Raw genomic sequence first — 26,530 nt, forward strand, 5'->3', positions numbered from 1 at the left:
CCTAGCTTTCCAATGGCTTTCTCTTGCAATGCTTGCAAATTGCAACTGTGTTCTGTTAATTCAACAGGCGTTCCACTCTCTTGGTAATTCTTGCCTACAATGTTTGCTTGAGACAGCTCACACACAATTTTGTATATATAATGTGTGTTAATTTAGCTTTTTAAAAATGCATTCAAAAGTGATATATACTGTGTTATTTATGTTTTCAGTGGCCAAAATTTTACTTTTAAACCAGTTCAGCTTTCTGATAGTCCTCTGGTCCCTAGTCCATCACATTCCCGCACTGAATTACAAATGCCATAATGTACATGTCAGAAATTATAATTATAGTCATAGAAAAGAATTGCTGTAGAAAACAATTAACTTTAAACAAATAATAACATATCTAGCATCAGGAAGATTTATTGTTCTTCTCATATTATCTATACATATGTAGATGTAGATTAATAAGTAATATTAATAATAAGTAATAATAATAATAATAATAAAAACAACAACAAATATACAAAACATTCATTCAAATACATAATAGCAGTAGCAGCTACGTTTATATACCGCTTCATACTGCACTAAGTAGTCTCTAAGCGCGTTACAACTAAGTAAAAATTTCATAAAATGTTCTCATATATCTCATATATTTATCATACATTCCCAATTAATGTTCTCTAAGGCCTTTTCTGCAATATAAATTATTATTTTAATTAAATTTTATTTAGAGCTTCCTATTGTCTTTGTTATTTTTCTTTGAATCTTACGAAGCTGTTACCATGTGATTTAATCCACATTTTAGCAATCTATTCTTTCACACTGGGAATTTTAAATTGTTTCTAGTATTTTTCATATAATATAAATGAAAAGCAGTTATCATGTAATTTATCACTTCCAAATTGTCTTTCCTTGTTGAATACTAGGAATGTATCAGCAAGAATTATTACAGCTCTAAACTGATTTAACCTAAGATTCTCTCAATTAGGAGTAAAGCTTTCTTGCTTTTTGTTTGTTTGTTTTCTTTACTCCAACGCCTAAAATCCTCCAGGAAGCATGCCATACTGGATAGGGGATTTTGAGAGTGTTAGTCAAAACAAGCAACTCTACCAAGTCCTGAATAGCAGCCATGAATATCCTCTTCCACCCCAAAAATTAGGAGCTCAATTTATCTGGAGAATCCAACATATTTAGCAAGTAAAGATTAGTCAGATTAGTTTTATTTGCCTTTCTTAACTTCTTAGTAGTTGCTTTTAATTCTGCTCAGTAGTACTGTGGTGATTTTATTGGTTCTGATTTCATTCCAGACCACCTTGTGGGATGGCTCCAAAAAGCCCACAACAGAAATGCTTTTACAAATTTCATAAGGAGCAACTTTCTCTAAAACATTCGTGATCTAAATCATTTTCTTTCTCACTGTGCTAAAACCATGAGGCAGAGAAGCAAGAGGTCACAGCTGTTGAAGTGTGGTTTGGAAAAATATGTGCTATTGCCCTTATTGGATGAAACACCACTTTTAGAAAAGCCTCAGGGGCAGCCCAGCTGTGAAGGTAAACCAAGCTATAGCTTGGCATGCCAGAATTCCAGAGCTGTGTAATCCATTGAGTACATATTAGAGAGACTCACTGCCTCTGCTTTCAAAGGGAAAGCATGGGGGCAAATTGCCATTTTGGGAGTTTGTTGGTTGTGATGATGGGCTCTCCCATTATCTGGACATCACAGCTGAGGGATATAGTCTCCCCTCCAGGTAAGCAAGGGGATAATGTGTGTGTACAGAGGGGATAATGTGTGTACACAGATGATTCTCATTACCCACAACTGAGGGGAGAAAAAAAGCTTCTGCAGAGTCAGGGATGGGAAAGCACAAATCAAGTTCCCCAATAACTTCCACTGAGTTACTGCTTAAAAGGGGGTGATTAAAATCAATGGCTGGTGCCAGTTTAGCTAGATCATCTACAGGAGTTCTCTCTCCTACTCCTACTCCTGTTCATCACATTGATATCCTTGTTTAATCCAAGTCTTCCATCCATCTGATCATTAAAGATACTCACTGTAGCTCAGTAGTAGAATCTTTACACTGAGAATAGCCAATGTTCAGTCTGTGGCAACTCCACAGTTTTTTTTTTAATCTGATATAGTCAAATGTAGTGCCCTATATAGCTCAGCCATGAAATCCACTAGGTGACCTTGTGCAAGTCACACTCTCAGCCTCAGGGGAAGGCAATGGTAAACCTCTTCTTAGCAACAAATCTTGCTAAGAAAACCCCAGGATACGTTCATCTTAGAGTTGTCATAAACTGGAAATGACTTGAAGGCATACACACAAACACATACAAATTTAGCTAGAACCTAAACTTCTCAACATGAAAAGTCATGCTGTGAGGAAAGTTTTCAGCCATTGTCTCCTTAGTTCCATAACAAAGCTCCCTTACAAAACATCTGGGATTGGTTTACCTGCTTGAATGTTTGTATTCAAATGAATAGCTTAGAAATGAATGGATGTTTAGCAATGCAAGTCACTGCTTTCTATTTTAAGAAAATCTCCTCTGATTATCTTGAGAAAGCAGAATGTTATTATTGTCTTGTGTCTAATGCCCAACATAGATCTATTTCCCTTATGAACTTTCAGAAGAGGTTTGGATTCATACTATCAGGCAGCAACTAAAATTTTCCAAAGGAGGGTAAGCAACTAGATTGTAGAGGTTTCTTTCAACTTAGATAAAAGGCTACTTTTGTACAGCAGATACATAGCAGAGAAAGTAAAGTATAGTCTAATGAAATATGAGACTGGTATTGTCTCAAAGCAGTTGTGTAGGTTAATTTTCCACATTTGGGGGTGGGGGGGAAATCCCCTTTACAGCTAATAATCTGTTTCTACCTTGTTTAAAATATTAGAGCTGAACAATTTAACCACCAATAATATCTGAAGTGGTGCCATCTGGGTGGAGGAGATGTATTTCAGTTCCCAGGAAATTATATGACCATCACAAGGCCAAGCATGACCTGTCTCTCATGCTCAGAATTTAAGAATGAAGTGGCTGTTTATAGGGTTTTTCTTCTGGAGTATATTGCATTTGATAGGCAGAAGCTGAAACTGCAATAAAAATTTCAGTCAAAAAATCTCTTTAGGAATTAACATGCTCAAGACTTTATCCTTAGTTACTAAATATAAAACAAATAAAAATGCCAAGAGGTGTCTTTGACATAAAGCATTTCTGTTATTTACAGCCCAGTTGTATACATATCTACTCAAAATATTCCATTGAGTTCAGTGTAGGTTTACTCCCAGATAACTAACTGTAGGATTGTAGCATTAATCTCTTAAACAGCTAACAACGTTACTTTTAACTCATTAGTCGGCCTTTCTTATACATGGATTTGTTATATATGGACTGAAGCATACACAGTTTGAAAATGTTCAAAAAAGTATACATTTCAAATATCAAACCTTGATTTTCCATTTTTTATAAGGGACACCATTTTGCTATGTCATTATATTTAATGGGACTTGAGCATCCACGGATTTTGTTATCCACGGGGGATCTTGGAACCAAACCCCAGCATATAACAAGGGTCCACTGTATTTCCAAGCTCTGCTGCAGCAGAGTTCTATTTTTTTCCTTGTGACTTTGTTTGATTATTGAAATAACTTTGAAAAGATTATATACCTACTGTTTAAGATGAGTATCCACAATGGGATAAAAATATGTAGTAACAGAGTTAAAAGGAATACAAAATCTGGGAGTGTTCTTAACATTATCAGTCTAAAGCAGTGGCATCCCTAGGTTTGGTGCCACTCTGTGGGGTCATTCATGGTGTCAGCACCATCCCATTGACCTCCTCCTCCCATTTCACACCATACAGAATCTTTAGTAATGCTTTTTTTTCTCTAATGTTACTTGCAAATCGTATTTCCCATATACCACTGGATGTAATGCTAATAGTTGTGACATATGCAACTAGCAAAATTAAAATTATACCTTCAAATTACAATATCATATGCACAACCTAAATGTATTTACATGTCCATAGTGAAGATTTGGTTAAAATGTGATGTTTTAAAAGAAAAATTAAAAAGAATATTTTTTTAAAAAAACCCAACTTTTTTAAAAAAATTAAATTAAAATTTTGAAATTTGAAATTTTAATTTAAAAAATTCTGGGGCCTCTCCTTTCTCCTCCCACTGAGATTTACCACATTCCCACCATTTCTTAAAGCATTTTAAAGGGCAGTAGGTAAATGCCACAACCCCTTTCTGCCAAAAGGTAGCCTTTTGAGGAGCAGTGGTGTCATCCTCCCCCCTTTTAGGGTGTCACTTGGTGCGGTCCGCACCCTCAACACACATTCTTAGTGATGCCACTGGTCTAAAGTAAAAACTATATATACCTGTTAGTGGGATACATTAATTACACAAAGACACACATACTTAGCCTACTTTGAAGTATAATTTCAGTGGTGCCGCTCGGGAACAAAAATGGGAAAAGGCTTCCTGGCCCTGGAGTACTGGACAAAGTGGATTATTGGTCTGATGGAAGTATCTATTAATATTAACATGATACTTCTGAGCTAATGCATCAGATGTCTAAAGTCCTTTTACAAGGCACGTAAATAACATATACAGCAGGATTATAATGTGTTTGGTTGCAGCTCACCAGATAGTGTCGTCCTTCTGTTGTCCTCCTATGAGATGCAATTTTAAATGTGTTTCTTTTTATTAACACTATATATGTTTTTGAATTCCTTTCCCAATTCTATTGTGACATGTTTTCCTTGTTAAGCTTATTTGGGGTGGTTAGTGGGTATGGTTTGGATGATGAGAAGGAGTGGGCATTTCTTTCTGATTTCTTCCCCCAAACCCACATTCTTTTCCAGCCTTCCAGCTGTAGGTGTGGGTACATGCCTGTGCACATGTGTGTGTGCCAGTCAAAAATATGAAATGGCATGGGAGTGGAAGAGGTAAAGGGCAAGCAGTCCCAAATGCTGTGTGTGATAAAAATTTTCAGGCAAACGGATGCTGTAATTGATGACCAACCACAAAATAATGAGACCAGACACAGGACATTGGATTAAACAAGGGCCACATTATGTGATCTACAACCTATTTAAACTGAACCTGGAGATAAGCAACAAAAGTGGAGGAGCAAACTGATGTGGTTCCAGTTGAGGCCCAGGTGTCAGCCTGTGACCACCTCCCAAGCCTTCCCCTGGGAAAAATGCCTAACCCCAAGGGCAATCTAATATCATTGGTTTCTGCCCAGCCAGCCATTTACTGGAAGGTAAACCGAGGGCACTCACACACACATACCCCAAGTCCATAGACTTTATAGGAGACACACACAGCCCGGCCAGCTTCAAAGGGGGGGGGGGAGTGTTTCCCTGCCTCCCAAGCACCCAAGCCTATGGAGGTGGTTCCATAGCCCAACACCACCAAAAGGTTGCCAAGCTGTACACTGCAGTCTGATATTTCCCCCATAACCTGCCAGTGACAACCTATTTATAGCCACCTCCTGAGCCAATTGACAATGTCTCAGTGATATACAGTGTAGGTGCAGTAGGTTAAAAAAAAACATGTAAAAAAGGGAGTTAATTCCTACCTGGTCCCAAAGAGGGTGGGAGGATTGGTCCACAAAAATCTCCAAAGAGGGTTCATGAAACGGTGGCAGAGCCATAAGAAACCTGCCTCTGCCCCCTCACAAGCAATAGCATGATGCCCTTCATGCAAGGCCAATCAAATCTGGCCTCTGATTGTGAAGGCCATCAAACTGTGCCTTTTCTCATGCGCCCTGGTGGCACAGTGGTTAAAAGACTGTACTGCATCCACTGACTCAGAACCGTAAGGTTGCAAGTTCATTACCAGCAAAAGGGCTCAAGCTTGACTCAGGCTTGTATCCTTCCAAGGTCACTAAAATGAGTACCCAGATTGTTGGGGGCAATTAGCTTACATTTTGTAAACCACTTAGACACTGTTAGTTTGGTATGAAGTGGTATATAAATGAAGCTGGGTTTTTTTTCTGTAAAATCTTCCAGATGCCCAGGTTCAGACATACTGTCCATCCCAGAATAGTTTCAAAGGTACACAAGGAAAGAGAGCAAAACTGATTATATAGCATTTTTACAATTGATGGCACTGTAGCAGAAGAACAGCCTCATGCAAGAAGGTTGTTATTGTGATATCATGGCATCATCTTCCACTACTCCATCAGAGCTTGGAAATAATATGATAAAACATTATTACTATATATACTCATATATAAGTGAAAGTTTAGTCAAAAAATTGACCCCAAAAACCCAGGGTTGACTTATCCATGGGCCAGTGTAAGTATTGTACTTTAACTCTTATCAAACAAGGAACCATCCCCTGGTGAAAGGTGAGAGCTTAATCCCTTCTTGGAGCACCCAAAAGAAGCATCAACCCACTCTGCTATCTCATCCATCCAGCCTTCAGGATGAGGACAAACAATTATGCCTGTCAAAAGTTTTCAGTTCTTTAACATCAGTTTCCTTTGCTTCATCCTTTACATCCTTTGTTACATATTGCTAAGTTTTACCCTTGACTTATCCATGGGTCATATCAAAATCCATAATTTTGGCCCCAAAACCTGCCCTTGACTTATACATGAGGTCCACTTATAATCGAGTATATATGGTAATTTTTGTAATGAGGGTCAACCTTTAAACAGTTTAATGAAAAGGAAGAAGACATATGGAATTTGTTTGCTTTTTTGCGCAATTAATTAGGTTTAGTCATTATTGTCAAAACTTTACTTTTGGAGTGATGTGGGTGAGGAATTTGGCTGTTTTTAGTTGTTTTTCTTGTTCAAAAAATAAAATTGAAGTAACCACACATTTTGAACATATTGCTTGTAAAATTTATTAGCTAATGAGTAACATTTGTATTTGTTTGTTTATATAAATAAAATAATTTTTATTTCCTCTCAGCTCAGTAATGCTTCCAAGGTGATGCACAACAGATACAAAAAGATAAATTAGCAGTTCAGAGCAATACACTGCGTACATATTGAGAGTATAAGAGTTGCCAGATATATATTTTTCAAAGGGCCTGGTAAATATATGATCAACTTGCTTGTGTTTTTTCCCCCTGTACTTAGCTACAAAAATTATTCTTTTATGTAATTCTCAGTTGATCCTTTCTCCATACCTTTTGTGGTGAGTGTGTTGTCTTATAATGTTTTTCTGCTAGTTTTTGGATTCTGCCAAAGTCTCCCTCCTTCATCAACTCCCCAACCCTGCATCCCTTATTGAGGGATTGAAGGTTCCTTGACATTTGTCTGTCAATTTGTATCTAGCTAGAATTCCTTCTAGTTTACTATTTTGGTAACTATGTTCCCAAAATTGTAAACAACAGTGTTGTCCAGTAAGCACATTAACACTGACATTCCACTTAAGATTCACTTAAGCTTTGTATTTTCATGATATTTTTACAACAGGATAATAAGTATGCATCTTTATCATCTTTCTCACAGTTAATGAGAATGAATAAATCAGTTTATGGATTTACACACTCCATGGAGGATTGTTACATCACATATACTTCACATAGTCTAGATATGTGCTTATATAGACCACATTATCTAAGTCAGTGGTTCCCAAATTTTGGTCCTCCAGATGCTTTGGACTTCAGCTCCCATAATTCCTGATTGTTGGCCAAACTGACTGGGGTTTCTGGAAGTTGAAGTCCAAAACACTTGGAGAACCAAAATTTGGGAAATACTGATGCATATTCTTATATAAACTTTGCTTTGTCTGGGCAAAGAGCTTCTATGGACATTTCATGCTTATAACAGCATGCCATTCCCTGATCTAGGCCTCTGTTATCATAAACATACTTCATCATAACTAACATCCCCTGCTAATTCAACAGGTTAGGGACCAGAACACTGTCAAAAAGTGGAAATTGTTGAAATGCAGAACCTATAGTTCTCTGGTCTCTAACTTGTTGAATAAGTAGGCAGAGCCAGTATTTGGCTGCACCCAGAAACACTCAGGAAAGTTTGGAAGTAGCTTTCAAAGATTGTGAAAAAGCAGGCGGGGGGGGGGGGAGAAAATGGGCAAGGGGAAAGTGAGGTATGGAGTAGGCACTATATGCTAACATGTTCCCTGAGGCTCTGGGAGGGGGAAGATTGAGGTGAGAGGGAAAAAATGATCGTATATACACATATGTATATGTAGCAATAGCAAGTACATTTCTATACCACTTATTGGTGAACTACCACTCTCTAATTGTGGTTTACAATGTGTAAGCCAATTGCCCTGAACAAACTGGGTACTCATTTTACTGACCTACCAAAGGATGGAGCTTGGAGCCCTCCTCTAGGATCGAACTTACAATGTTGTGGCTGCAGTACTAGCAATGTAATAAAGTTTATTCGGTCATTGACCAGCAAATGCAGCACTAGCATTTAACCACACACATATGCACACATGTATTCTTATACACACATTCTCTCTCTCTCTCTCTCTCTCTCTTTCTCTCTCTCTCTCTCTCTCTTTTTCTTTCTCTCATACACACACACACACCCCACCATAAAACAGAAAATGTTTTCCAGGCCTTTTATCTATGTCACATTAATATTAATAACAAATGTAAGGAATTACCTAAATAGGATTTCAGAGAACAAAAATGCAGAACACATGGCATTTGGCTGTACCTTAGCCAATTGGTTGTTAAGACAGTAGGAAAACAGCAATTTAAACAAATGATACACACAATATTTTTCTCTTCCGTTGACCAAGGAAAATATTATTCTGATTTTAAAATACTGGATGTTAAATGAAATAAATTATATTTATTCTGATGCAGAAATTCTGGTGTGGTAAACTGGAAAAATATATTGCATGAATCCAGCTGTATGAAGATTGTTTCTTTAATTCAATGTTGTCTTTGCTGCCTTAGTTTTGGAGTCATAGAAGGTCATGATGAGTCAGTGTTAACATATGTTCTTAAGTGTTAATTTTGTACACTTAAATATATTAAAACATGAAAAATAGTATACGTTTTGATAGTTTGATAATTCTTTGATGGTTCTGCATATTTGCTAAATACATAACAGCAGCCCTGAAATCTAGAGACACTATTGTCTTAATTTCCTTACTCCCAGTTTATACTGACCAAGGTACTGTTTACCTACCCCCCCCCCAAAAAAAAAAACCTCAAAGAGCATGTGTGAGTATACTGTAATTCAAATTAAGTATGAGGATGGCAGAATTTTGTATCAGAATCACACTGAAGGGTGATTTAAAACATGGGCAAGTGGAGGTAGGTGTGCTAGATTTCTCCCTCCTGTGCCCTTGTCCCCACCCCCCAAAATTTTCCTTTCCACTGCTGTTGTTTCTTTTCTGATGAGCCTGGGATGGGAGTGAAGTACAAGCAGAAGCAGTATCAGGGAAATCATAAATTCTGAGTGCTTAGCCCCATTGATTAAAAGGTTTTGAGGGTACTGGATGCTGACATATGGACGTGAACAATGGGGACCTAACCTAAGTGAACATTTAACAATTTAAGTATCCTAAATATTTAGGGAGTTTCATCTCTTATATAATTGCTGCAGTCGTTTATGTCTCCTTTTTGTGTCTCATTTTTATAAGTGTTAATTTATCAATGTCCAATTGATTAATAGGTCAAGACTGACACTTGGATTTAGGCTTTGATTTCTGTGGAGTATAGTGGATATAGTACATTTTTTATCTACTGTATATGTATCTTTAAAAGCTCTACCCTTTACACTAGTAAGATACATTGAGTTCAATGAGATTTTTACTAGTTCACCCCTCCTGGAAATGAAAGTTCTCAGCTTGGACATATTCCTGGACTCAGCCATGGAAGCTGTAGATTCAGCAGTGGCCAGGAGTGCATTCCCATGGTTAACACTTGTATGCCAGCTTGATTATTCCTTGAAAGTCAGATGTGGTCAGTGACACATGCCTTAGTTATATCCTTTTTGTATGTACAGTGTGCCCATCCCAATCACAGGCTTGCCACACATGCCACCATTAAATACTGTGGGGCTTAAGGTCCTGCATTTTTTGCCATCTGTGGGAAGGGGAGTCTGGAATGGATCCTCCACAGATAAAAAGGGCCCACTATAATTACATATGCTCCAAACTGGAGTAAACTGATTAAATCAATGGAGCTTACATAAGTGATGACTTACCAATTTCCCACTGATTTGGTAGCTTGATCCTGCAATTAGATTTAGGGCTTTCAAAGTGCTGCACAAATGGCAATATGCACTTATCCTGATTTAGCCACTATTGTGGGTTTGTTTTAAAAGCCCTCTGGTTTTTCAGCCGCATCAGAACTAAAGAAGAGGATTTATAACTGTCTACTACCTGAAACTGATTTTCCTTCTTTCCTTAGAAAATCCTAGGTTGATACATGATAAATCTAGCACTTGGGGTCTCTTTGGGGAACTGGCTGCCAGCTATGCAGTAAACTAAGAGTAGTTGAATTTTGTATTGCAGCCACACAGAACTTTATGTTCTTTGAATCCTCATTTGGCCATTTCACACAACCTGACTTGAGTTAACTTTGTGTCCTCCTCTCACCCTCCAAGCAAGGTGAATGATATAAATTATTTTTAGTGGGAAAACATTATGTAGCTTTGACTTACTTCAATTCTGTTGGGCATTGTTTACAACTGATACTTCAGTTTGTGACTTCAGTGCTTATGAGAAAAGCACTAGCAATGTTGCAGAAAGTTATGGCTTGACTTTGTTGCCAGTAATCCCTAAATGAGCTTTTTCTTTCCATTAAACTGAGTACTTAGCAGAAAAAGAAATTTAATCCAGTCTAGTAGTATATTTTACAGCTTTGTTTTTCCTGTTGAAAGTGTTGTTGCAGATATATGTATGTAAATGTACAAAATTCATGTTGGACTCTGTAGACATACTACTTGTCTGTGAAGCTTTACAGTGTGGCTCAAACTGCCTAGGAGACTTTGGGATCAGGTTTTGGTACAAGGATTTAATAATCTGGGTATTACTTACATGAAATGGGTTCCAGGTCCATCTTGGGCAGTATCACAAATCTGAGGTAGTGAAGTATTTCCAAATAATGTAGTACTCAGAAGACTGCTGGTTTTGCACATCATGAATCTGTTCAGTTATAAGTTAGAAATATAAAACTAAGCTTTGAACTGAAGAGGTAATAACTAAAACCAGGTGAAGTGTCCCTTGCCCTTGAGGGCCATTTTCCTGAGAAGACAACCTATCCTTTGGGTCCAAGAGTCTGAGCATTTCTATGGGATGTTTAATAATTATATGCAGTCTTAAATCTGTTTAGCATTACTGAAAAGCATAGTTTTACAATTCTGAATCAGGTTATAATGGTATGCTAGGAAAATAAAGCACTGGTTTTAAATTAAAGTTAATGTTTGAAATATTTTTGCAACCCCCAATAATGTCACTCAACATATTAATAAATGAGGCTCTAGGTCTCTCCACTGTTGGTTCCATATGTCAGAGCTAAAGCTGAAAGTTATGCCTAAGCAACAGATATAAAAACAGAAAAGGAATCGTGCTGAATTAGACCAAAGATCTATCTAGGTTAGTACAGTCCTCCCTCTGTTCTCGTGATCTTCGGATTCACATCCTTCGCTCATGCGTGAGGAACGAACGGAAAGAGAATGAATGGAGCATGTGCCCTCAGTGCACGTCTGCAAGCCACCATGCACCCGCAATAAATTCATGCTAATGTGGCTTGAATATATGCAAAACTCCATTTTCACCAGGGAGTCTGGAACAGATCCTCTGCAAAAAAAGAAAGGCGACTGTATTCTGTTTCCCATAGTGGCCAACTAGATGTCTACAGGAAGCCCACAAGCAGAACATTAGTACAGAAGCACTTTTCCATTCATGTTCCCATTAAGAGGTAATATAACATTGGTCCAAAAGACAGTGCAGAAATTATCCAGTTGGAGACTGCATTAACTGTCCTGGCTCAGTGCTAGGGAATCCTGGGGATTGTAGTTTATTATGGCACCAGAGCTCTCTGACAGAGAAGGCTAAATGTCTCACAAAACAACAGTTGTTACAGGAGCATTGAGCAAGGGCAGTTAAAGCAGTCTCAGAATTTCTGCAGTGTGTTTTGGACCACTGTAATCTTTCCTCATAATATAGTTGAGAAAATGGGGCTCTTTGGGGTCCCATTTCTGTTCCTCTTCCAACTATACAATACTCTTTCTGAGATGAGAGAATCATAACTATATACAACATTCCTCATGTGGTTATACTTAGATCTGAATAAAGCTGTTGTGACACTGACAGCTTTAATTTCAGTACGTTTCCTAATCATTTCTAGCCTTAAATTTGCCTTTTTCAACTTATCATCATCACACTGGTTTTCATTGAGTTAACACCCACATGCCCAAGAATCATTTCTTGGTTCATCACCCCCTATTCAAGCTCTATCTATCTACTGTATCTATCTATCAAGCTATGAAATTTTGTTCTTTTTTATTTTTATTGTCCCAATTTGTCTGACTTTATACCTTACACCATTCCAATTTGAAGATTTCATTTTTGAGATATCTGCTGACCCTTTTTGTTTTAAGCACCCTAAATAATTTGATATCATCTGCAAATTTGGGCACTTCATTTGTTCGTATGTGCTGTCAAGTCAGCTTTGACTTACCATAACCCTCTGAACGATAGACCACCAAGAAAACCTGTTATTAGCAGTCCACAAACTCAGAGCTGTGGCTTCCTTGATTGAATTCCTCCACTTGTAGTGTGTTTTTCCTCTTTTCTTACTGCCTTCCATTTTTCAAGCATTATTGTGTTTTCCAATTAATCATGCTGTAGTTTTTTGTGGGTTTTTTGGGCTATGTGGCCATGTTCTAGAAGAGTTTCTTCCTGACGTTTCGCCAGCATCTGTGGCTGGCGAAACATCAGGAAGAAACATCAGGAAGAAACTCTTCTAGAACATGGCCACATAGCCCGAAAAACCCACAAAAAACTATGGATGCCGGCCATGAAAACCTTCGACTTCACTAATCATGCTGCCTCATAATTTGCCCAAAGTACAATAACCTTGGTTTAATCATTTTGGTATAGGACAACTCACTTGTAATTCTCAGTCATTGATGAAAAAATTAAAAAGTACTGGTCTGGTACAGCTTATTGGAAAAGTCCAGTCTTTACAGAGAATATGTAACTGTTTTCTACCCCCTTGCCAAAACCTGTGCAGAGATAGATGCCATTAATGGTATAATGTTCCATATTCAAAGGGGTAGATCTAATAGTCAGTTGTAATAAAAATAAAAGCCTTGTGACCTTAAAGGTTGGTGCTAAAATAGACAAAGGGGCCTTACAGCTATTGTTATAGATTACTCTGGATAACGGTAATGGAAGTTGCAGTGGAACAACATTTGGAGGGCCACAGTTCACCAACAGATATTATATGCAGAGAGATCTTGTAGCACCTTTGAGACTAACTGAAAGAAAAAGCTGGCAGCATGAGTTTTCATAGACTGCATCCTCAGATGCATTGGATATTATAGGAAGATTCCTCTTAATCATCCACAAAAAGGTGATATTAGGTCACAGTTCATTTAGGCCACAATAAATCTACACCACAAGATGGTTTGTTAAACAGTTTCAAGTTTTCCTTTGTACTGCATGTTATACCCTTCAATCTTCTTTTTATTATCTACTTCTTAAGCAAATCTTTATCCCTTCATCTTGTGTTGGAAAATGTTCAAGAAAGCTATCAATTTCACACAACAGTTTAATACATATAACATCCTTTTAATTTGATTCTTTCTTCAGGGGAGCTATGTGATGAGGTGATCAACCAGTGTGTACCTGAGCTGAACCCTTGCAAACATGACTCCAAATGTATCTCTCTTGACAAAGGATATAGGTAAGTAAGCACATCTTAATATTTCCATATTACATTATGCAAAACCGCAGATAGCCACAAGATAACCTGAGAACAGAAGAAAAGCCTGCCTGGATCACATCAAAGGCATATCTTGTCTAACATTTTGTTCATATAACCAGATGGACTCAGGTACAGCTACACGCTACACCTCATATTCACAGCAACTGATATGCAGAGGCATACTGCAACAAGTACTTACCTTGTCATAGTAAAGAGAGAAGTAGTATTGTTATTATTTTTATTTCAGATACACTTCTGTGAATCTTCACACGTGGGTGTAAAGCAAAAAGAGGACACTATTCTATTTGGCTCTTTCCACTCTGACTCTTTAGTTCCAGCTCAATTCCTTTGCTCTCACACTCACCATCTTTCAGCTCTGTGGTGTTGAACATTAGGCATTTAATCCTCTTTTTCTCTTAGTCACTTGGAACATTATATGTCTGCAGCTTCCAACATAACTCACCATTGGCTATGCTGATTAGGGCTGATGGAGTTTGCAATCCATCACCTTCTGGAGAGTTTCATGACTGCTGTCCCTGATCTAAGTTGAGATGAGGGAAATGGGTAAAGTGCTCAATCTAAGATTTGAAAAAGCTGACATCTTTTTCAAGATGGTGACACCCTAAAGCAAAATTTCACCAGCAACTTCTGTAGGGACCAACTCCTATCTTTTGTTACTTTTGTTGCAGTTGTTCTCTTTTCTACCTTTCTGACAAGAAGCAAAGATCCAGCTACAATGCCAGCAGAGAAACCAGCAGAAGGAGTGTTGTTGTAGTTGATTGAACTAATTTTTCTGATGTATTTATTTATTTATTTATTTCAAGGTTTTCTATCCCACCTTTCTCCCACAATGAGATCCAAGGCAGGTTACAATAATTTAAAAAGACAAAATAATTTTAAAAGACAGAAGTTAAAAGCATCAATTTACAAAAGTTTAAAAAATATTAAAAAGTATTAATATTAAAACATAAGTTAAAACACAGTTAAAACCAGTACTAGTAAAATTCAGCCACCAAATGCCTGCCTAAATAAAAATGTCATTAAAATGCCAGTGGAAAGAGAGCAGGGAGGGGGCCAACCTGACCTCCTGTGGCAGGGAGTTCCACAGTCTTGGAGCAGCCATGGAGAAGGCTATATGACTATAAAACCTTGCCAGCAATAGTAGAACAGAGACATATACATTTTCTTATACAAAATTTTCTATGAAAATAAGAAATTTCCTTATTTTAAGTATTTTAATATTAATATATTGCCAGAGAGATTGCAAATTATAGCCTGCACCATGTACACTAATAACCCTTTGTTGCACTGAGTGTAGAGTGAAGGAGGTGTACCAGAATGGGACAATGGTAATGGATTTTGTAGTTCCTAGCATAACAATAAAATATTAAAATATTAAATATTACTTTCCTACACACATAGATACACAGCAAACTATTTCTCTCTCCACATGTTAAGGAGATGTGTTGTGGTTGTGGCTCATTTTCATAGCTTTGAACTGTCTCATTAGCACAAGCCTAGGCCCCTGCCTATTCCCAGACAATGTAGTTGTGTCAAACAGAATATAGTCCAAGGCCCTCTCTGCATGAGCCAAATAAACTGGCCTCTCCTTGTCCTCTCTGTGGGAAGACTGGTGAGTGCACACCTCAAATCCTGAGTCTGGCTCAAACAGACCAAACAATGTTTGTTCAGCAACAAATTCAGGGTATACCCTATTAAAATGGGTTTAAATAACTCCCTGTTTTATCTGGATCTTCCAGAAAGGTCCAGAGCTTTCTATTTTGATGCCAGGTAGCTAGGGTTGCCATAAGGCAGGACCTCCAAACCGGGACAAATGTAGGACAAATGTAGGGCCACATTTTCAAATGTAGGACACGTTTTTTTAAAAAATTGATAGTTTTTTTAAAATGTGAATATAAATGCATGTTTCTTAGGCATGCTCAAAATGGAGGACATTTTGGCATTACTCCTAGACAGAAGGCTGAAATGTACTTCTCTTTCTGGCCAAACCCCCCCCCCCCCCAAATTCTACAAGAACATTTCCCACTTCCAAGCTAGCATTTGCAAGATCACAGGCAGTCCCTTGTGCCACTGAAAACTACATTTCTCACTCCCAAGCAGCCATAGCATTTGCAAGATCACAGGCAGTCCCTTGTGCCACTGCAAACTACATTTCCCACTCCCAAGCCTTCTTAGCAATTCCCCCCTTCCTCCTTTTCCTTGCCCCCTCCAACCCCCCCAAACCCCTCGCCCCCTCTTTTTCCCAGGTATGTCTCAACTTAGGAGGGATTTATGGGACAGATCCAAAGCCTTTTTTCTTTTCTAATGGGGGCAAAGCCTTGAAAAGCCCTGGACCCCTGAGAAGAAGAGGAGGGGGGCTTAGAGAGAGGAAGAAAGAGAAAAAGAAGATGAGGAGGGGGAAGAAAGGAAGAAAAAGGAGAGGAGGAAGAGGAGGGGAAGAGGAGGAGAAGAAAAAAAACGGAATAACAAGAAGAAGAGAAGGAGGGGAAAGAGAAAGAGAAAGAGGGGAAGCAGCTCGCGTGAATGCAAATTCCTCCCTGCTTGGATGTTGCCCAAATAAGGAAGCAGAGGGCTGGCCAATAGAGGCAGGGCAGTGCAGCAGACCCCGCCCCTGCTGGTTTCAGTCGTCCTGCTGCTGCTCCAGACAAGCTGCATAGGCAGCACTCTATAGAAGGCAGGCAGCAGCCCTGGGAGCCCAGAGTTGGGTAGCCACCCGGGAATGGGGGCGGGGGCGGGGCGGGACCGGGCACGCCCCCAGGGGGCTGGAAAGTCCTGCCCACCACCGTGAAATGGCAACCCTACAGGTAGCTGTTTAAAACATGTCCTGCTCTGCCGTCCAGCATGGCCACTGCTGGTGCATATCACTTAATCTGAGGTCAGAACAAAGTGTCTAACTGTATGACTGAGGCTAGGCCTCTCATTCTGACCTCAGGAGTGAATGACTCTCTGCTGCTGTGCCAAACCACAGAGTGGTACGCTCATGTGAAGAGTTGCCTGGCATCAGTATGAAGGGCTGAGGAAATGGGGGGGGGAGGGTTGGGGCATCTCTGGAGGCTTCAAAGTATCCTGACCAGTGCAGAGAGGACCTCAGAAAAGCAAGTCAAAATGACCTATCAATTTCCAACCATTTAGTTAATTACTCTATGTTTGTTTTCAGGAAATGAAGTGACTGGATGGGGATTCAGTTTGGGCAGTGAATGAGGGAAGGGCTGAAAAACAATAACATTTTATTCTTCTGGATAATCACCATTTTTTCACCTTCAACTGGAAAGGTGTCTTAAATTGTGGAGAAATCAACACTTTTGAAAATTTGGTAATGAGTACAAGATCTTTCACTTCCTATACAAGAGAAAAAGAATGGTTTTTTGTGTAATTTGTGTAAAAAAAAAACCTCTGCACAAAACTCACATTTCTTCCCTTTGTTAAGTACCCAGTGAGCACAGAAGGAAAGGATTATTAATCAAAAAGATGCAAGCAACTCATTCAGTGCTTCAGCCTTTGAAAATTCCATCAAATCGCAGCAATTGCAATTGTTGTTTTTTAAAATGTGAATAATTAAAAAGTGCACAGAAAAGTTCTCCCTATATTGTCCAGCAAGGAGGAAAATGCTGATATGTTTTGTTTTTCCTTTGGAGAAAGTGATCAGTAAGGATTTACATTGCTAATATTCTTGGTTTTGGCATTAAAATGTATTGACAGGGCCAAAACAGACATGAAGAAAGAAACTGGAGTTAAAGGTGATCCCAAGCCTTCTTAGCAATTCCCCCCTTCCTCCTTTTCCTTGCCCCCTCCAACCCCCCCAAACCCCTCGCCCCCTCTTTTTCCCAGGTATGTCTCAACTTAGGAGGGATTTATGGGACAGATCCAAAGCCTTTTTTCTTTTCTAATGGGGGCAAAGCCTTGAAAAGCCCTGGACCCCTGAGAAGAAGAGGAGGGGGGCTTAGAGAGAGGAAGAAAGAGAAAAAGAAGATGAGGAGGGGGAAGAAAGGAAGAAAAAGGAGAGGAGGAAGAGGAGGGGAAGAGGAGGAGAAGAAAAAAAACGGAATAACAAGAAGAAGAGAAGGAGGGGAAAGAGAAAGAGAAAGAGGGGAAGCAGCTCGCGTGAATGCAAATTCCTCCCTGCTTGGATGTTGCCCAAATAAGGAAGCAGAGGGCTGGCCAATAGAGGCAGGGCAGTGCAGCAGACCCCGCCCCTGCTGGTTTCAGTCGTCCTGCTGCTGCTCCAGACAAGCTGCATAGGCAGCACTCTATAGAAGGCAGGCAGCAGCCCTGGGAGCCCAGAGTTGGGTAGCCACCCGGGAATGGGGGCGGGGGCGGGGCGGGACCGGGCACGCCCCCAGGGGGCTGGAAAGTCCTGCCCACCACCGTGAAATGGCAACCCTACAGGTAGCTGTTTAAAACATGTCCTGCTCTGCCGTCCAGCATGGCCACTGCTGGTGCATATCACTTAATCTGAGGTCAGAACAAAGTGTCTAACTGTATGACTGAGGCTAGGCCTCTCATTCTGACCTCAGGAGTGAATGACTCTCTGCTGCTGTGCCAAACCACAGAGTGGTACGCTCATGTGAAGAGTTGCCTGGCATCAGTATGAAGGGCTGAGGAAATGGGGGGGGGAGGGTTGGGGCATCTCTGGAGGCTTCAAAGTATCCTGACCAGTGCAGAGAGGACCTCAGAAAAGCAAGTCAAAATGACCTATCAATTTCCAACCATTTAGTTAATTACTCTATGTTTGTTTTCAGGAAATGAAGTGACTGGATGGGGATTCAGTTTGGGCAGTGAATGAGGGAAGGGCTGAAAAACAATAACATTTTATTCTTCTGGATAATCACCATTTTTTCACCTTCAACTGGAAAGGTGTCTTAAATTGTGGAGAAATCAACACTTTTGAAAATTTGGTAATGAGTACAAGATCTTTCACTTCCTATACAAGAGAAAAAGAATGGTTTTTTGTGTAATTTGTGTAAAAAAAAAACCTCTGCACAAAACTCACATTTCTTCCCTTTGTTAAGTACCCAGTGAGCACAGAAGGAAAGGATTATTAATCAAAAAGATGCAAGCAACTCATTCAGTGCTTCAGCCTTTGAAAATTCCATCAAATCGCAGCAATTGCAATTGTTGTTTTTTAAAATGTGAATAATTAAAAAGTGCACAGAAAAGTTCTCCCTATATTGTCCAGCAAGGAGGAAAATGCTGATATGTTTTGTTTTTCCTTTGGAGAAAGTGATCAGTAAGGATTTACATTGCTAATATTCTTGGTTTTGGCATTAAAATGTATTGACAGGGCCAAAACAGACATGAAGAAAGAAACTGGAGTTAAAGGTGATCTTGAGTGAATTGTAATGGAGGCAGAGCTTAGAAAGTTGATTTTAAGATGAATAAATATAATGGCACAACAATGTCTTAGAATCATAGAGTTGGAATAGACCTCAAGGGTGATCAGATCCAACCCACTACCATGCAGGAATCCACAATCAAATTACCCCCAACTGATAGCCATCCAGCCTCTGCTTAAAAACCTCTAAAAAGGAGACTCCACCACCCTCTGTGGTAGCGTATTCCACTGTTGAACAGCTCTTACCCTCAAGAAGTCCTTCCTAATGTTGAGGTGGAATCTCTTTTTGAATAGTTTGTACCCATTCCCTGGAGGTCCCTGGAGCTGCAGAAAACAAACTTGCTCCAACTTCAGTATGACATGTACTTCAAAACTAAGTACTGGTAGGATGATATCACTGCTGAATTACGGATGGCTTCAGTCTGCCTTTGTAATCATTCTTCTTAAAAGCAACTTTAGAAATTCAAGTTGAAGGGAGGTAGAAAAATCATAAAAGAAGCAGGCAAAAGGGGAGGGAATCAGAAGACGTGAGTAAGTGAAATAATAAGATGCAAAGCATAGCTCACGAAACTCCAGCATTTATCAGGATTGGCTAGAATCACAGCCTCCATTTGAAAAGAAAAAAAAACATGTTTATTTAAACACTGTCATTCCTATTCAGCAAGATCGTGCTGACTGCTGGCAGCAGCTAAACAGCCCTACAAAGTACCAGTATGTCATCTCCACCACAGAGATGAAGGAAATCTAGCAATTTGTTACTGTTGTGATTAGTTGTGTCTTTTGGGAGAAATGCTCAGACACAGAGGTGACAAAATACATGCAATAACACTAGGAAATATCAGTAACTGGGGAACAAAGTGTAGGCAAGAATTTGAAGTATTCATCTGCACTAACATTTTGTGGTCACTTTAGGATGTCACTTTGTTCCTTTTGGCCTCAGTGTCTGTGATTATTTAGTGGAGCTAGCTTTTAATACAACCCCCCCTCTAAATTATGGAATATATTTTCTTTGTTTTTATTTTAAAATGTTCAGTGCCATTCTTCATGAAAATGTCCATTGCAATATATACCGTGTTCCTAATTTAATATCTATCTTTGGAAAATAAACCTTTGGTGGCAATTGCCCAGTGTGTAGGTAGAAGAGTAGGATTACAAATAAGCTTTATTATTCTGAATCATGGAATTACTATCTGACAGAATAAAGCACTGATTTAATGCAGCCTTTCTAATAAAAGTGGTGGTTCTATCATTACTGTGATAGCCAATACACATCATAAAAGTGATCCATGGCAGTTTTGACTAAGGACCTGCACATCGTTCCTTATTACATCACTTTATATTAGGACAACAGGGATCAATAAAGCAACAGGATTAAATGCAGCTATTTCCTCCCACAGCATCTTATGATGGATATCATTTGCTTGCCAGTGTGCCTGAAACATTGCTAAGCTCCTTTCCTATGCCTCTGGAAAACTTTGAGAAAGAACAGCCCCTGGGCTTAATCAGACACAACCCTCAACTTTTTGTTCCTGCCACCATTGCTTATAGACGTGTAACACCACCTGGCACAAAGTGTTTTGCACAGCACTTCTGACTCTGTGCCTGTATGCAGTTGTTCTGGGTTTCAACCTGAGAAGAGTGGGCTTCATAGGAGCTCAGGTATCTCAGTTTATGCAGGGTCAGCTCAATAACCTAGGGCAAGAAATCTAGTGGTAAGAGTTTGTAACAAAGTGGATGGTGGATCAACAAAACATACAGTTGTTAGATAGAAAATCAAGGCAAAAGAGACTCAAACCAGATACACTATCCTGGACCAAAGACAAGGGCTCTAAGAAAGACTTTAAAAAATCAGATCTCATTTCCAGACATCAGGAAATATTTTGAAGGAGGTATTAATATTCCTTGATGTAAGCCCATTGCACAGCTCAGAAGATGCCCAAGAAAAATTACATGGTCTTGAAGCCTGTAGGTTGCCTCATTTAGTAGTTTTTTATCGTACTTTTTCCAATATTCACTCACTCATTCATTGTATATTTATTTAAATTTATACATCAACTTTCAATTTTAATCTTCCAAAGTGGCTTACAATGGTGTTTAAAAAATGTGTGTTATAATAATAAAATAATATTTTTTATTTATATACCGCTATTCCTGTGTAGATCATAGCGGTTTCCAACAACAAATTGCAACAAAAACAATTATAAGCAACATATATCCCCAACAGTGTACAAACCAACCACCCATAGCAATTAAAACTATACAGCATCTAAAACCAATTATTACAAAGCATTAAAACCATAACAAATAGCTGGATTGAACAGTATATATCATCAAAGGGAGACAAAAGATAACATTAAGGCACATGGGGAAAAGCCTGGCAGAATAGGAAGGTCTTCAAATTCCTCTTGAATACATCAAGGGAGGTGACAACGCGGAGCTCGTCGGGCAGGGAGTTCCAAAGCTGTGGGGCTGGGACGGAAAAAGCCCTCCGAGATGAAGTATATCTTGCTTTAAATGTTTCCTGCCCGATCTGAGAGTGCGAGGCGGACTGTATGGAGAGAGGCGGTCCTTCAAGTACCCTGGGCCCAAGCCATTTAGGGTTTTATAGGTAATAACCAACACCTTGTATTGTGCCCGGAAGCGAACAGGCAGCCAGTGTAGATCTTGCAAAACTGGTGTTATATGGCTGGACCTGGAGGATCCAGTAACCAACCTCGCTGCCATATTCTGTACTAATTGAAGCTTCTGGGTTTGGTACAAGGGTTGCCCCATGTAGAGCGCATTGCAGAAATCCAACCGAGAGGTTACCAGGGCGTGTACCACCGTTTCAAGGTCCCCCCGGCTCAGGTAGGGTCGCAGCTGGCGTATCAGCCAAAGCTGGTAACAAGTGCTCCTGACCGTCGCATCCACCTGAGAAGTTAGGTGGAGCGACAAGTCCAGAAGCACCCCCAAACTGCGAACTGAGTCCTTCACGGGGAGCGTGACCCCATTTAGGACAGGTGGACAAATTTCCTTCCCCGGGCCAGGAGAACCTATCACGAGTACTTCCATTTTCTCTGGATTCAGGCTGAGTCTGTTTTCCATCATCCAGGCCATTACCGACTCCAGATAGGCATTTAGAGGAGAGATGCCATCCCTAGTCACTGCATCAGTCGGAGACACAGAGAAACATATTTGGGTGTCATCAGCATACTGATAACACCGCGCCCCATGTCTCTGGATGATCTCTCCCAGCGGCTTCATGTAAATGTTAAATAGCATGGGGGACAAAATCGTTCCCTGAGGGACACCAGATGTAAGGGCCCTCTTGTCGGAGCGACAGTCCCCCAGCTGCACCATCTGGAATCTACCCAAGAGGTAGGAACGAAACCACTGGAGCGCAGTGCCCCCGATACCTAACTCCCTCAGGCATTTCCAGAAGGATACCATGGTCAATGGTATCGAAGGCCGCTGAGCCTTATTTAGGCAGGCGTTTGGTAACAGGGACACGCTACCCCTGTCCGTGCCCAGACAGAGATCATCGACTATGGCGACCATGGCAGTCTCAACTCCATAGCCCACCTGAAAGCCGGTTTGAAATGGGTCTAGAAAATCTGTTTCATCCAAGATGCCTTGAAGCTGGAAGGCAACCGCCCCCTCGATCACCTTCCCTAAAAAAAGCAGCAGTGAGACAGGCCGATAATTGTTCCAAATTAGGGGGTCTAGGGAGGGCTTTTTTATCAAAGGTTTTACAACGGCTGTTTTTAAACTAAATGGAAACCGCCCTTCCCTGAAGGATGAATTGATAATACGGCACAACATATCCGTTACGGCCGTTCCCCCCTGAGCTGCCAGCCATGAAGGACAGGGATCGAGAGAGCATGTCGTCTTCCTAACACTACGAAGGTTATAACCTTGATTATTGAATACCTTCAGCCAGCTGTCTCAGAGCATTAGTAAATAAGGACTCAATATGTGTCCCCTTAGTTTGTGGCCCAACGTACCCCCTTTAATTGTGATTAAAAACAATTGGTCATTGGTCATTGCTGTTGTATGGATTTTGCTTTTTAAAAGAGGTCAACAGCATGCACCTATCTGTGTCTGTTCAAATGTAAATATTAAAATGTCAGAACAGAGTGGACAGGGACACTGTGGGTGGGTCTTGTATTTGTACTCCCTTGCCTTATTCCCCCATTTACTTTTCATACTTGCAGACTTCTGACTGGAAGGGACTAAGATGGCTATATTCTATTGTCAGGCCCAAGAAACGTAAACTAAATATTTCTATACCCACAGATTGTCTCTCCTCTCTCTCTCTCTCTCTCTCTCTCTCTCTCTCACACACACACACACACACACACACACACGACCATACCTTCTTTAGCCATTCCACCCAGACTCTGAGTATGGTGATCTGAATATCTCTGCTGTATATTACCTCTTGTTCCTGATTCACCTCTTTTTCCATCTTTCCCTACTAGTGTTTCTGGGAAAGGGAGCAACAGTCTAGAGACATTAAAGGGTTGACATTAGAATTAGAATTAAATAAGCTGCTGACATGCATAGTTCAGAGGTATCAGAAAGTACTGTCTCCAAAATCTGTCACGTGTGCTTAACTATGGAAGTAATAGATGTTCATCTTTTGTTCTGCTTTGAATGATATGCTTGCTATTTTCCATCTGTAGACTAACATCCAGCTGGGAGGTTTGAAATGTAGTTTATAGGCTGAAATACATTCAAGCCAGTCCAAAACATAGTGTCTAAGTTCTTGAGAGACTGCCCAGTTTTTCAGAGATCTGTTCTCCCTGGCCCGAGACCTTAAATGCCAAATTTCATCCAAGAGCACATTTTTTATGGTTGAGTAATAAACATCAGTAAATGGGGTTTATAATGGAAATGCTGACACAACTTTAATACAACCAACTTAACAACTGCAATATAAAAGTGTAATAGCCTATCGTTGCTGTTATTTGGGTTCTTCCAGTCTATTTTCTGTAAATGCATAGTTATCCAAATGCAGTAGAAGTGTTATCCTGTTATTTTATCTTCAAATGAAAAACTAAGGAACAAATGATCTTATTGCTCCCTTTATTGTCTGGTAAAAAAAATGCTTTGAAAATATTATTTGGTTGTCACCACAGATATGTAGATTTGCATTGCCCTTTTGCTTTGGGGTATATATTGGTTTCTCCTCATATAATAAATGATCTTTTTGATACCCGACCATGAAGTAAAGAGGCCAGACACATAAATTGGATGAATAAAGGGCCATTTATTTGACCTATGTCCTATTTAATGCTAAGCCTTGAACTTCAAAAAAAAAAAAAAACCTTGAGAAAATTGATTTAAGTGAAAAGCCTGGTGTCAAGCCTTCCCTTTGGGCACAAACACTGGACCCTGAGGTGAATCCAATGATTCAGATTTCAGTGATGCAGTCCTAGGATGGTAAACATAAGGCACTCTCCCCCAAACTCCCACAAGTTTGTAATGTTGAGCAAAACCCCCATGTCTACCCCAGAGGCAGGTTCTTTCACAACTCCAGGTCCCTTGACCTGTCTAAGCTGTTCCAGAACCTAACCTTTCACCACAAGGGGATGCCACTGGTGTGCACCAAAAGAGGCCCAATTTTTTTTTGGGGGGGGGGTTGCTATTAAATACTGACTCTGCCCCCCCCCCCATCACATGCCCAAGCTTGCCCCATTGGACCTTGCTTATTTTTAAATTCTCTGGTCTCATATCATGGAGGGTATCAAAGCCACACCCTCCCTCCATGGCTCTGCCTATTATCCTGGTGTGAACTGCCTGTATAACTGAACACTGGTTTGTGCCTATGGGTTCACTGATGTTCTCATTACAGATGTGAATGCTTACCTGGTTACAGTGGGAAACACTGTGAAACTGATGATGATGACTGCATGGCACACAAATGTCGCCATGGGGCATTGTGTGTAGATGCTGTCAATGGATACACTTGCATTTGTCCTCCAGGATTCAGGTAATGAAGATGGAATGTTCTTCTTAAATCAAGTTATGATCTCTAAACTGACGTTTCTATACTGCTTTATAGTGATAGGCACTCTCTAAGTTGTTTACAATTTATAGTTTTTTGTGGGTTTTTCGGGCTACGTGGCCATGTTCTAGCAGAGTTTCTTCCTGACATTTCACCAGCATCTGTGGCTGGCATCTTCAGATTTACAATTAGTTTACAATTTGTTAGTCAGTTGCCCTCAACAAGCTGGGTATCCATTTTAATGACCTATAAAAGGATGGAAAGCTGAGTCAACTTGGGGCCCTGCAGGATCAAACTCAAAATGTTTTGGCTGGAGTACCAGCATTTAACCACTGCACTACCAGCGCTCATTTTTCTAAGATCACCAGCTAACAACTGATGATGATTCAGTGTCAGTTGACAAGACCAGTCTGGGCAAACATGCTTTTGCTAGAAGCAAAAAATGTTTACACATAACTGATGCTTTATATGTTTTATACTTTTCATCTATCTATATTTATATCTTCAGACATCAGGTTGGTGCAGGATGGCACTAGGGCTGCACGGGTCATCATGCCACCCTATAATCTATGTTTTCTGTGCATTGGTGGTTTTGGGGTTTTTTGAGATTGTCAGCCCTGGAGCATAGTGCTATTACATTGAAGGTCTATATAAATAAATCATATTTGGAAAGTACTGCAATCAGTTGAAAACAGAAGTTGCGGAAAGTATGTTGACTCACTGCTTTGTGCTAACCACTTGTAACATTCTTACTTTTTCAAAAGTAACTCAAGAGTAATTGGTATAATTATTTTTGAACACTCATTCAGCACAGTTATTTTAAATTTTACTGTAATGATAACTAACTACTATTGTGGAATGTTAACTGTGACCAAATGCTTTAAATGCTCTGCAGAACCATTTTTAGTAACCCTAGTCTGTTTATTCAAACCATGATCTGTGCTCGATTTCCCCCTCCCTCTTTCCTCCATGCAGATAACTTGTCTCCCTCCCCTAACCTACCCTTTAATAGCTTGCAAGTTTGTGTTTATCCATTTTGAAAATACTCAAAATCATTCTATTTATTTATGTAGTTAGATAGTTATTTAACAGTTGTATTTTTGGACCAGTCAAGCCATCTCTATCACACAGCAAACCTTATATCTGTCTCCACTTGAAAATGCATTCATAAGGAATTTAAGGCAATGGCAGACACAGAGGCTGATTAAGAAAGTTCAAGCTATGTTTTATGTTCATAGAACCTTTACCTCCTACCCCCCACTGCCCTATGTGCTGAAATTCTGATTGTCATAATAGAGTT

The 26,530-nt window shown here is 39.8% G+C and overlaps 1 protein-coding gene across 1 annotated transcript in view; it reads left to right on the forward strand.

The window, feature by feature from the left end:
• LOC149321949 (slit homolog 3 protein-like) overlaps positions 1-26,530 on the forward strand; it is a 602,937-nt gene that overhangs the window by 536,506 nt on the left and 39,901 nt on the right. The window contains exons 29-30 of the mRNA XM_089520445.1: positions 13,774-13,867; positions 25,078-25,215. Coding sequence (XP_089376571.1) covers positions 13,774-13,867; positions 25,078-25,215 — 232 coding nt within the window. The remainder of the gene's footprint in view (positions 1-13,773; positions 13,868-25,077; positions 25,216-26,530) is intronic.

The sequence above is a fragment of the Sceloporus occidentalis genome, unplaced genomic scaffold (assembly GCF_023333645.1).
Source record: "Sceloporus occidentalis isolate IW3139 unplaced genomic scaffold, rSceOcc1.0.p SCAF_1, whole genome shotgun sequence".
Lineage (NCBI taxonomy): Eukaryota > Metazoa > Chordata > Lepidosauria > Squamata > Phrynosomatidae > Sceloporus > Sceloporus occidentalis.